A 13,719-nucleotide genomic window follows, 5' to 3' on the forward strand; every position below is an offset into this window, starting at 1 on the left:
GTGCTGTAGTAATCCAATAACTAAAAATATTTACTACCTATATTTAGGACATTTCCTAAATGGTCTATTTTTATGGCGTAATTCTCAAGCATGCTATAAATAGTTTATTTTTTAAAAAAGAACTATTTACAACGTGCATACTGAATGCCATATAAAGCTACAATTTATGACATACATTCTTGCATGCCGTAAGAAGTTATCAAGATTATAAAAAGGAGATTTTTCTTCTCTTTCGTACATACTACATTTTTTCATCGATTTTTCTTTTCCTTTTCCTTCTTTAAATTTTTTTTTTTCATTTTTTCTTCCAAATTTTATATTTTCCTTATCTTTATTCTTTTTCTTTTCATTTTTTCCTTCCCCAGATCCCCACGCTTTCTTCCTTCAGGTTTACTTTCTTCTTCCTTTCCTTTCCGTTATCTTTCTTAGCTCTTCGCCTATTACCTCTTCAATACGGTGATGTCCTCATCAATCACCCATTTATTGCAATTCAATTAGCCGACCCATGCCCTTTTCTCCTTTACCTTTTCCAACTTCTTTAAAAATAAACCTTATGGTTTTCTCGATCAAGTGATTGCTTCTGGTAGACTTTCCTCGGTAGGTGAAAGTTTGGATTTGGCAAATGAGAGGTGTTCTTGTCTTTATAAGTGGTTTGAGATATGAATCTTTAAATGCTAGATGACATGCCAAGAAGAACAAGATGAACGGTAGATGGAGAAGTTATCTTTGAGGAAGCAGTTGAAGTTGTAATGTGAAGTACAGAGCATTGGTGCTTTTGCATATAAGCTGACTTACATTAGAGTTGAACATGATGCCACCATTTACCATCCAATGCCAATTTCAAGTTATATGCCATCAGCTAGACATAATTTTTATTTAAATGAACAAGCCAATAATCTACAAGAATACAGTTGATGATAATTCCAATAGGAAAATGGAAGCCACAATAGAATGACAGAACTAAGCAGAATGACAATCACAGCACAGTTTAAGAAAGCATAATACATGCGGAGCATTACATATTTACATAAACGAAGTCATGCAAACAGATGTTATTTTGAAACAAGAAATAAGTACCTTAAGTCCAGATGGAAGCTGCTTCAGCAGAAATGAAGAATCCCGCACCTGTCGAAACGTCATTGTCCTAAGAGGCTGTTGCAGTCTCGAATCCCTCCATGGTACCTGGTACTGATGCAGGAAGTCACGGCACAAATTAAGCTTCATTCCCCAATGCTGAAATCGTCCCTGAAAACATTTCTGCTGCAACTGATATATACGAATCCCCTTTCTTAAACTTAGGTGGAGAAAGGTATGAAAACTTATCTTCAGATTAAATTCTTACCGCAGAAGGAAGCAAAAGTTTTGCAGCCGAGAAAGGTGTCAGCATATTGACTTGAATTCCATTTTAGGAAGCCTCAAAGCAAAATGTCACGTAATTGACGCGGGGTAAAATAGTGATTATCCTATTGACTTGTTGTAGCAGATGATTCGCAAGAAAGGAATGACAGAGAACACCCAAAAAAACCGGAGAAAATACTCTGAAATCAACTCAATATTATTAATAATGCAGAATGAACAAAATTAACTCACAAACCGGGTTAAATAGCTGCGAAATACGAAATTATGGGAAAATTATCAAAAATGGCAAAATTCCGAAATTATACCAGAATAAAATATTAAGTAAAAAAGTATGTTGCCAAAAATTTGGCTCAATTCGAGTTTTCTAACATATGAAAAAAGGGAAACGAAATATTACCATAAATAACAAAAAATAACTTAAAATTAAATTTTGAAAAGAAAAACAGATTTTGGGCTTGAAATTGACGTCCACTGAGTATAGCTGAGTGGCCACGACGTGCGCGTCGAAGAGAGCTTTCCAGATTGGGGTCATAATAGCGATTCCAATAACCGTAGCTAAAGTTATGACCAAATTACCAAAGATGTGTCAAATTCCCCCAATCAAGGAAATAATTGCGATTCACTTTCCATCTTTGCGCCGATCCGCCATCTCATAGTATCTCAACGCCATCATCGTGCTATCTGACAAATGAGCATCACTCGCCTTGGATTCTCCTGCATCAGTCGCCCCGGGATGGAAAGAACTCGCCCTTGAGTTCACAGTAACTTCATCGGACTCCACAAAATAAGGGCTTAGTTGTTTCACATTGAAGACATCAGAGGTCTTCAAATGGCTAGGGAGGCGCAACATGTAAGCATTATCATTGATCTTTTGCAGCACTTCATAAGGCCCAATCTTCCGCTTCTTTATCTTATTGTACTCCCCAGCTGGAAAACGATCACCAGTTAATACTGCCCAAACAAAATCACCAACATCAAACAACACCTGGCACCGATGACTATCACGTACTTAGTATTACTATCATGTATGGACAGCTTCACCTGCTCATGGATACCCCGAAGATGTTCAGCCATCTCATCAGCTTTGTTATTGAAGCGACCCTGTAACGCCCCGACCCGCATAGACGGAAACATCACTCAACCATTGTACCTTAGCCGTAAAATTAGTTCAATATATTTTTAGTAGAAGGTATAAAGATTAAATTTTAAAATTTAATTAAAGAATTTTCTTTAATTCTTTTTTTTTTTTAAACAATAGTTCAATTCTAAAAGAAAACAATTTCAAAAAAAATGTTTTTAGAATGGGTTCCATGCATATAACGACTATTGACGTGAAATTTTGGCAAAACTTAAAAAGTAATGTTGTTGTTCCAGTTTTTTTTTTGTCTCAAACAGTAATTGTCAAAATAAATTTTTTTTTATAGCTATCGACCTTCAAACTTCATCAAATTTTAATGTAAGGTAGTAAACTCCTTATAATATGACATAGTCAAAAATTAGCTTCCGTCGACGTCATATGGGGTATTAAAATATTTTTCAAAACTCAGCAGCGACTCGGTTGAAAGGTAAATCGGTGCAGTTAAAATTCCACCGACATCAAAACCACATGATTTCAAATTTATTCAGTAGCTAATCCATGAGAATATCAAATCCAATTGGTTTCATCCAAAAATTCCAAGTAATGAGTGAGTTATGAATTTTTGAAAAACAAGGGTAGAAGCTGAAAAACAGAGACAGCACCCAGCACAGTTTACTCTATGTGACATATAACCCTTTTACCGATATTGGATTAACATGATTACAATTTTATTCAGTATCTAACTTATTAGGCTATCCAATCTAATTAGTTTCGTATAAAAATACTAAGTAACGAAAGAGTTATGATTTTTTTAAAGATGAGGCAGAAACTGAAATTTTTGAAGAGACATCAAAATTTTAAGTCGCTAACTTTTTTTGTATACGGTGATTTGTAAATTTATTCCTATGACGCATATCTACTTTCAAACATAATTTATTCATAACGAGTGTTTGTAAAATTGATCCACACAATATTCATAGGAATCAAATTTAAAGAAAGTGTAAACATCTCAAAATCAACTAAAGATGTAAATCACCGGTTTCTCCATGACATGTTGCATCATCATTTACCATCATCTACGCCCCAAGGAAAATTCATTCAACCTGTAGGAATGGAATTAACCCATGAGTTTGAAACTCAATAGATATCATCGGTGCAATTCGTTATCAAATTAGAAATCTCGAACTATAGATTCATACCGTCGCACGTAGATGGATTTTCAGCAAAATCCAATTATTATAGCATTATCATAATACGTAGAGCCGGAGAATGATCATTCAAACTGTTGTAGTGCCGAAGCACCATACCCAAAGGTAGGGGTGGGCAAAAACCGACCCAACCCGTCCAAACCGCCCCACCCAACCCAACCCGACCGGGTTGGGTCAATTTTTTTGTTGTTTTTAAGTGGGTTCGATTTTTTGGCTACGTAAGTGGGTCGGGTCGGGTCGGGTTGTGGGTTAACCTATAAAAACCAACCCAACCCGAACTTAAAAAAAATCGTAAATGGCTAATCACTCAGTCACTCCCAAATCCAAAAGAAGCCCTAAAATCTCTCGATTCCGTCCCCCTCCCTCTCGCTTTCGCTCTCACTCAAGCCCCGAAAGCTTGCGAATAATTGTACTGGATTGTAAGGGTTCATGGTGTTCCATGCTGTCGGTGGGGGCATTGGATCTGGACTTGAATCTTTTTTGCTTGAGAGGCTTTCTGTTGAATGGTAAGAAATCAAAGTTGGGGTTCACTATTTACCCATCCTCGCAAGTGTCGACTGCTGTGGTTGAGCCATACAACTCTGTTCTCTTGACCCACTCTTTGTTGGAGCACACTGATGTTGTCGTGCTTCTTGACAATGAAGCGATCTATGATATTTGTTGCAAGTCACTTGACATTGAGAGGCCAACATATACTAATCTGAACAGACTCATCTCTCAGGTGATCTCTTCTTTGACTACATCTTTGCTATTTCTTCTTTGCTGACACTATTTAATGATTTGGAGCATGTTGTATTGATGAAATTTTTTTACCTTATAAGTTCAAATCCCGTCCCACTATTAGAGAATTTTGTGAGAAACTAACTTCTAAATTGGTTGTGATTTCTGCTCTTTAGTGTCTCAGTTGAATTTTATCTATGCTGTGGTAATTAGTTTTGTAAATTTTGAGGCTCTGGGACTATATTAGTGATGCTTTACACCCAAAAATGAATAACTTTATTCTTTATTAACAAGTTGTCCTAAACCGACCAACCCAACCCAACCCAACCGATACTTGCTTGGGTTGGGTTGGGTTGGGTTGGGTTTCAAATTTTACATGGGTTGGGTTGGGTTAAATTTCGACCAAACCGATCATGTTGGGTTGGGTTAGGGTTGGGGCGAAAACTGACTCAACCCAACCCACGCCCACCCCTACCCAAAGGTACCATTTCATTTAAACATTTATCGAAAAATCATATTTGAAAATGAATGAACACTTGCACGTCTACCTACCTTGAATTTTCTTGGATAAAAGAACAAAATGTATAGAAAGCCTTCCTCTTCTCACCCTTGTTATTTCTTAAGTTTAACTTGATATGAAATATATTTTTTTTGAGAGAAAATGAGATGTAATTCGAATTTGAAGAGGAGTGTAGTGAAAAAGTGACCTTCCACTTCTATAACTTTTCTTTTTAATGAACAATTAAGTGGGGGTTGTATTATCATTAAATTTATTAAATTTAGTCTTTAACTAATAATTTGAAGAGCCTCTAAGCCATAAAAATAATTCATATGAAAGTTTTATAAAAAACATCTACATGGTGATTCGAACCTGGGTTGCCTATATGAAATTCCATATAGATGACCATTGTGGCAACCTAGTTATTCATTAAATCTTTGTAATCAATTTTACTTAAACTTAATCTCTTAAATTGTTAGGCTTTTAATTAACTTATGACTTGGGCTTTCGTAATCTTACATGGGTTGAGCTTCCATAGGTCGTTTCTAAAATAGGTTAGGCTCATGGTGCTAGATCATCACAAAATAATAGCATAATTTCATTTTATTTTTTCTCGGCTACTACAGACCTACACGTGAAATTGGAGCCAAATCAAGTACTCCGGATGGGTTCCAACCATAGACAATTTCAAACGAATTTAGTCTGATGGTTCTATTCCTCGACCGGTTATAAGCAAACTCTGCTTGAGGTAATGCCAAATCCCATTGCTTCGGTTTAGTCCCTACCAAGCTTCTCAAAAGATTTTCCAAACTCCGATTCACCACCTCAATCTGACCATCTGTTTGGGGATGGTATGCACTGCTAAAATTCAACTTCATTCCAAGTTTCTCCCACAAACTCCTCCAGAAATGACTCATAAACTTAGTGTCACGGTCAGAAGTAATTGACTGTGGAACACCATGTAAACGCACAATCTCTCTGAAATAAAGATGAGCAATCCGAATAGCATCCATTGTCTTCCGACGAGCCACAAAATGAGCCATCTTTGAAAATCTGTCAACTATAACAAGAATGGAATCCATCGCCCACTGTGTACGAGGTAAGCCCAGGACAAAATCCATGCTGACGTCAAACCAAGAAACTTCAGGTACGGGTAATGGTATGTACAATCCAGCATTAGTAAGAGCTCCTTTAGACCGCTGACATACATAACACTACTCCACATAATGTGCCACATCACTGCTCAACTTGGGCCAGTAATAATCAGAAGAGACCAATGCCAATGTCTTGTCTCGCCCAGAATGTCCTTCGTTATGAAGCTCACTAATAATCTGCTGCCTTAGTGAACAATCCGAAATGCATAACTGCAATCCACGAAATAGGTAACCATTATTAAAACAAAATCATGTCAATGATTATCAGTTACAACCCGAATTATCTTCCCAAATGAAGGATCTGCAGCATACATATAAGAAAATGCCTCAAATCCGACAATCTTGGTGCTCATGGTGGTGAGGAATAATGTGCAACGCCTCAATGCATCTGCTACTCGATTCAAACTTCCTGCTTGATGCCTTGGAGTGAAAGTAAACTCCTGCGAGTACGCCACCCACTTTGCATGTTGCCTACTCAGCTTGTGCTGACCATTGATGTACTTCAAGGCCTCATGATCAGTAACAAGGATAAACTCCCTCTGTACCAGGTAATCGCGCCAATGCTTCAGAGTCTGAACTATGGCATAGAACTCCAAGTCATAAGTGGAATAATTTTTCTTTAATCCCGATAGCTTCTCACTGAAAAAGGCTACTGGACATCCCTCCTGATTCAGAACACCACCAATACCAACTCCAGATGCATCACAGTTTACCTCAAACACCTTCTCAAAGTCCGGAAGTACTGAGACTGGGGCCTCCATCATCTTCTGCTTAACCAACTGAAAGCTAGCCTCTGCCTCCTCAATCCACTGAAAATCATGCCCTTTAAGGCACTTTGTGATAGGAGCAATCAAGGTACTGAAGTTTCTGATGAACCGACGATAGAAAGATGCCAATTTATGGAAACTCCTGATATCGTGCAAAGTTTTTGGCTTGGGCTAATTCAAAGCTGCCTCAATTTTGGATTGATCTGCATGAACACCATCAGTAGACACAACAAAACTCAAAAAAGTTACAGAAGTTGTGAAGAAAGAACACTTATTCTGATTGATAAATAAGTGCTCCATCCTCATTACATCAAAGACAACACGAAGATGATTAAAATGTGACTCCCATGTCGGACTATAAATAAGTATGTCGTCAAAATAGACTACCACGAACTTCCCCATGAAAGGCCGTAAAACCTTATGCATAAACCTTATGAAAGTGCTGGGTGCGTTGGATAGTCCAAAGGGCATGACCATCCACTCGTACAACCCATGCTGTGTCTTGAACACAGTCTTCCACTCATCTCCAGACCTGATTCCGATCTGGTGGTATCCACTTTTAAGGTCAATTTTTGAGAAGACCTTAGAACCGGACAATTGATCCAACATGTCATCCAGGCGGGGAATTGGAAACCTGTACTTCACTGTAATCCCGTTAATTGCCCTGCTGTCAGTACACATACGCCACGATCCATCTGTCTTCGGCACTAGTAGAGCAGGAACTGCACAAGGACTCATACTCTCACGAATGTAGCCCCTTTCTAATAATTCTACCACTTGTCGCTGCAACTCTTCAGTTTCCTTGGGACTGAGGTGATATGTTGGTCGGTTTGGTAGACTCGACCCCGAAATAAGGTCGATCTGATGTTGAATATCCCTCATAGGTGGTAATCCTGGAGGAAGATCCTTTGGCATCAAGTCAAAAAACTCCATCAGTAGTTGATGTACTTCTGCTGGTAATTTCGAATCCACATTCGCTGCACTATTTTCACAAGGCATTAAAGCATAAACTATTTTTTCACGCCCAATCTCAACCAAGAACCTGGACATAGAAAGTAGATTAGTGTTATTAACTACCAGGGTAGGGATGTTTTCTTCCCTGCGAGGCGCCAAAACAATTCTCTTCCCTTTGATGCTAAGAGAATAAGTATTCTACCGCCCATCATGGATAACACTGCGATCATACTGCCAAGGTCGTCCCAACAAAACATGACACGCGTCCATTGATAACACATCACACCAAGCATTATCAAAATATTTTTTTCCAATCGAAAAAGACACTAAGCACCATTTTTCTACCGTTACCTCACTACCTTTATTCTGCCAAGATAACTTGTATGGTTTGGGATGACGATCCATCTTCAGTTGCAGTTTCTCGATAGCCTCCTCAGACACTATATTCTCACAACTGCCACTATCAATTATCAGTTTGCAGACTTTATCAGCAATTGTGCAGGTTGTGTGGAAAACGTTGGTCCTCAACCAATCGTCCCCTGAATCGCCCTTGGGAGTCAGCAGGATCTTTCGAACGACCAGGATCTCCTGACCATCTCCATATAGCACGTCCTCATCTTCACCATCATCATATACGGGCTCACCAACTTCCTCGAACTCCTCTATCATACCCTCCTCAATCAGAAGATTTTTATTCTTCTGACCAGCAGGCTTCCTGCAATCAGTCGCCCTATGCCCCTATTCACCACACCTAAAGCACTTAATACTTGAGCTGGAATTGTCCCGCTGTAGTTGATAAGCAGGAGGAGATTCTTGAGGGCGAACTGGCAGACTTCCTTCACCTCTGACCACTGGCATCTTACTCTGCTGTTTCTCTACTGCAAGTTCCCGCTGATATGCTTCAGAAACCGTCCACAATGAATGAAGGCTGAGAACATCCTGCAGGGGCTGCCTTAATCCCCCCAAATATCGTGCTACCATCTGTTCCTCCGTCTCAGATAAATCATTCCGAGCCACCAGTTGATAGAATTTCTCAATATAATCATTAACTGATCTTGTGCCTTGCCTTAGTGAATGGAGCCTCTGAAACAAGGCTTGAGTATAGCCGAAAGGAAGGAAGTGCCCTTTCATCTTCTTCTTCATCTTCTCCTAGTCAATAATTTTAGATTTTCCCTGTCGTTCCCGTGAACGCTTCAACTGCTCCCACCATGCAGATGCTCTACCTTTGAGTTTGATGGCAGCCAGTTTCACTTTGACATGATCTGGAACCTCTTTATAATAAAAAATTCGCTCCACTTCATTCAGCCAATCAATAAATCCTTCAGCCTGCAACGTCCCAGAAAACTCGGGCAGATCCACTCTGAAACCGAGATCCACATGACGATCCTCCCGTCCACGATACTCCCAAACTCAAGCACGATGGTGATTCGAGGTTTCGAAACTGGTATCGGAATCGTGACCCTCCAAATCATGATTACCGAACTCCTGTTCCGCCAAACGTTGGGTTAACTCCGTAACTTATCTCTGCAAATTTTCAATCGTCACATCCTGAATATTACGATCACGGTGTGGGACTTCCTCAATCGGAACCTACCCTCGACGACCACGACCACGTCCACCAACTATTATAACTGATGGAATTTATCTCCCAAGAAGATGCTAACGCTCTGATACCAATTGAAGCCGGATAGGATAGTGATTATCCTATTAGCTTGTTGTAGCAGATTATTCGCAAGAAATGAACGACAGAAAATGCCCAAAAAATCAGAGAAAATATTCTGAAATCAACTCAATATTATTAATAATACAGAATGACCAAAATTAACCCACAAGCCGGGGTAAATAGCTACTAAATACGAAATTATGGGAAAATTACCAAAAATGGCAAAATTTCGAAATCATACCAAAATAAAATATTAAGTAAAAGAAGTATGTTGCCAAAATTTGCATCAATTCGAGTTTTCTAACATATGAAAAAAGGGAAACGAAATATTACCATAAATGGCAAAAAAATAATTTAAAATTGAATTTTGAAAAGGAAAACAGTAGATTTTGAGCTCGAAATTGACGTCCACCGAGCATAGTTGGATGGCCAGGACGTGCGCGCCGAAGAGAGCTTTCCAGATTGGGGTCATAGTAGCGATTCCGATTACTGTAACCAAAGTTATGGCCAAATTACCAAAGATGTGTCAAATTCCCCCAATCAAGGAAATAATTGCGATTCACTTTCCATCTTTGCACCGATCCGCCATCTCATGGTATCTCAAAGCCATAATCGTACTATCTGACAAATCAGCATCACTCGCCTCGGATCCTCCTGCATCAGTAATTGTATATTGACTTGGTTAAGAACTATAAGAGATTGTTACAGCTAGTTTGTGGATTTTTATTGGTAGATTATATATCTCTTAGTCATTGTTTTGGAGCAGCTGTTGCCTTGGATAAAACCACGTCTCGCACTATAATCACCAACTCCAGAAAAAGTTCATTAACTTCTAGTTAAACACGTGATGAGATGCTTCCACGTTTAACTGTAAACATTTTGATAGGCATTAAATTTTCGTATCGAATCAAGAATTAAATTTTAAATCACGCAGCAGCATCATGAGATATTTACTTTGTGACAACCAAATATTGTACTCTTGACAATAACATTGCATAGATTCGTAGATCATTCACAACATATATGTTTTTACGTACTACGGAATTAATAAAAATCATAGTTTAAGTTTAGGTTGGCTTTTGGTTATTAATGAGTAATGCTACAGCTAAATCTCAATGCTCATTTAAGTTGATAACCCAAAACAATGCCAAGCCGATATTAAGAAGGTTAGAGCTCTAATCAAGGAGTAAAGGTCTCCATGAGCTTCAAAGTCTTGACTTTGCTCGACTTAATATGGTTGACTGATATCTGAGTTAGACATAACGAAAGTGTGTTCAATAGTAAAGAAAAGGAGATAGCTTTAAGTAAACATTTACTTACTAGAAACGTGTTAGCTGGTAAGAGTATGAAACCCATTAAATTTTCATGAAAATTTGCACGTCGAGATATCTCTTGAAAAGTGGCTCATTTCTCTTTTTCAAATGTCAAGTGATTGTTCAATTACAAAAGAAGAACTCTATCCACTAAAACATAGTCATCTCATCACCAACGATTGCTTAACACATACTTTCTCCTCTAGTTTAGCTCACATATTTCATCCCATAATTGTACTTAATAAATATCACTTTCAGACTATAATTAACCATAAAAATAAACACTTGCTTCCATATTGAAATATATTAAACCCCTGTATGGTTTTTGGTAAAAAAAAAAAAAAAAAAGCCTGTTAACAGATTTTGATAAAAGATGATAAAAAGTGTGATTAAAAAGGTTGTAAAAGCAGTGTGCCACATTAAATGTGTGTTTAAAATTTTAACTTAGATTTTTATAGGGATTAACATTTGTCAAAAGGAAGGGTTGTGGTACTTGTCATTTTATCCTCGCATGGGGGAATAATGAGGCTAACCAACTCGTCTCTTTTGCTACTTCAATCCTAGAGTTTGCAACTGATTGTATCCGTAGCTTACAATGATTTACTTTAACAGAAAGTAGATTTTTGTTGTGAAAAAATAGAGGGGAGAAGAAGAACGGATTTTTGTTGTGAAAAATAGAGGGGAGAAGCAGAATTTCGTAAATAGATTACAAAAGGGTAAACCAAAACCATGCCAAGCCAATATTAAGAAGGTTGGAGCTCAAATCAAGGGAGTAAATTAGGTCTCCATGAGCATCAAAGCTTTAACTTTGCTCGACTTAATATGGTTAGGTGAGATCGGAGTTTGATCTAATAGAAGTATATTCAATACGTAAAGAAAAGGAGCTACCTATTAAGTAGACTAATTTATTAGAAACTTGTTAGATGATAAGGGTATTGTGCCCACTAATGTCTCATAAAATTTTTCACGTCTAGACAACTTAGAGTTATATGTAGGTGGCAGTTATAAGTTGAAAAGTGGCCCATTTCTCCTTTACAAACGTCGAGTGACAGTTCAATTTACAAAAGAAAAATTCTACCCAGTATAATATAGTCAAGTTCTACTTCCTTCAATGAGCTACTTGACTTCCCTTCCCTCAGGCACAGGAACGCTTCTACCAGCAAACTGTGAGAATGAAGGTCAGGTTTAGTGTACCGAAGGAAAAGACGAAGAACCTCTTTTCCACACAAACGATTGTTTAACAAGTACTTTCTAATCTCGTTTAGCTCACTTATTTCATCCCATTATTGTACAAAATAAATATCACTCTGAGACAATAATTAACCATCAAATAAACATTTTCTTTATAATATCGAAATATATTAAACCCCTATCTAGTTTTGCTAAAAAAAGAATTTTAGTAAATTTTGATAAAATGCATAGTTAAAAAGTTGTATGTCCCATAAAATGTGACTTCGGCTTAAATTTTTTTATCAACTCTTTAATCTAAACCAAACACAGATTAACACATATCAAACTAAGATTGTGGCATTTGTCATTTTATTCCTCGTTGGAATAAGGTGGCTAACCATCTCATCTCTCTAACTACTTTAATCCAAAGGTTTGTAACTAGATTCATTGTATTATCTCCATTGTATCCATAGCTTGTGACAATTCATTCACTACTTTACAGCTTGCATTTCAAGCATGCTGTAAAAAGTCTATTTTAATGTGTACCTTAAATATGTGCTGTAGTAGTCCAATTACTAAAAATATTTACTGCATACATTTAGGACATGTCATAAATGGTCTTTTCTTATAGCGTAATTCTCAAGCATGCTATAAGTGGTTTATTTTTTTTATGTTTTTTTTTATTTTTTTAAAAAAGAACTATGTATTGCGTGCATATTGAATGCCATAAAAAAGCTACAATTTACGGCATACATTCTTGCATGCCGTAAAAAGTTATCAAGATTATAAAAAGGAGATTTTTCTTCTCTTTTGGAACATTTTATCATCGATTTTTCTTTTCCTTTTCCTTCTTTATTTTTTTTCTTATTTTTACCTCCAAATTTTATATTCTCCTTTTGTTTATTCTTTTTTCTTTTCATTTTTTCCTTCTGGTTTTCTTTCTTCTTCCTTTCCTTTTCCTTATCTTTCTTAGCTCTTTGCCTAATACCTCTTCAGTACGGTGGCATCCTCATCAATCACCCGTTTATTGCAATTCAATTAGCCAACTCATACCCTTTTCTCCTTTACCTTTTCCAAGTTCATTAAAAATAAACCTAGTGGTTTTCTCGATCAAGTGATTGCTTCTGGTAGACTTTCCTTGGCAGGTGAAAATTTGGATTTGGCAAATGGGAGCTGTTCTTGTCTTTATAAGTGGTTGAGATATGAATCTTTAAATTCTAGATGACATGCCAAGAAGAACGAGATGAACGCACTACAGGAAATATCACTTTCAACAAACAATATAAATGGTCGTAGAAAATACATTATTAGTTGTTGATGATATTCAACGACCAAATTCAGTTGGTTATTCGTTAGTTGGCGAAGGGGTGTCGGCAAATGTATTTAATGACTAATATACATTTGGTCGTTAAACGTATTATTTTAACAACTGAATAATTGATCGTAAAAGATTTGTATTAACAACTAATTATCTTTTCAACAACTACTTGTTTGATTGTTGTAATAACTATTTTTGTCGTTAAAATATAATAAAAACAACCAGATTTTAGTTGCCTTTCATTTCAACATCGGAAAAATAGTCATTAAAAATTAATATTGAAAACTCGATTAATTTTGTTTCAACAACTGCTTGATTTGTCGTTGTATTAATTATTTTTGGCTATAAAATATCAATAATACAAAAAATGTGGCTTTAGAGACGGAATTTTTCGTCGTTAATGGCTTGAATTTCATAAGTTATTACTTTTAGCGACCGAATCAATCCATCGAAAAATCAAACAATGAAAGTATGAAAAACTATTAAAAGTTTTAAAATACACCAATAAACAAACAA

General features: G+C 37.0%; 1 protein-coding gene across 1 annotated transcript; it reads right to left on the reverse strand.

The window, feature by feature from the left end:
- Positions 1-6,078: 6,078 nt before the first annotated feature.
- Positions 6,079-8,882, reverse strand: LOC111365867. The gene is made up of 6 exons (XM_022986374.1): positions 8,500-8,882; positions 7,942-8,454; positions 7,095-7,827; positions 6,972-6,988; positions 6,294-6,885; positions 6,079-6,228 (listed from the first exon to the last, which is right to left on the reverse strand). The coding sequence occupies exons 1-6, from the start codon at positions 8,880-8,882 to the stop codon at positions 6,079-6,081; spliced, it is 2,388 nt and encodes a 795-aa protein (XP_022842142.1).
- Between the last annotated feature and the right edge of the window lie 4,837 nt (positions 8,883-13,719).

The sequence above is a fragment of the Olea europaea genome, chromosome 17, assembly GCF_002742605.1.
Source record: "Olea europaea var. sylvestris chromosome 17, O_europaea_v1, whole genome shotgun sequence".
Classification (NCBI taxonomy): domain Eukaryota; kingdom Viridiplantae; phylum Streptophyta; class Magnoliopsida; order Lamiales; family Oleaceae; genus Olea; species Olea europaea.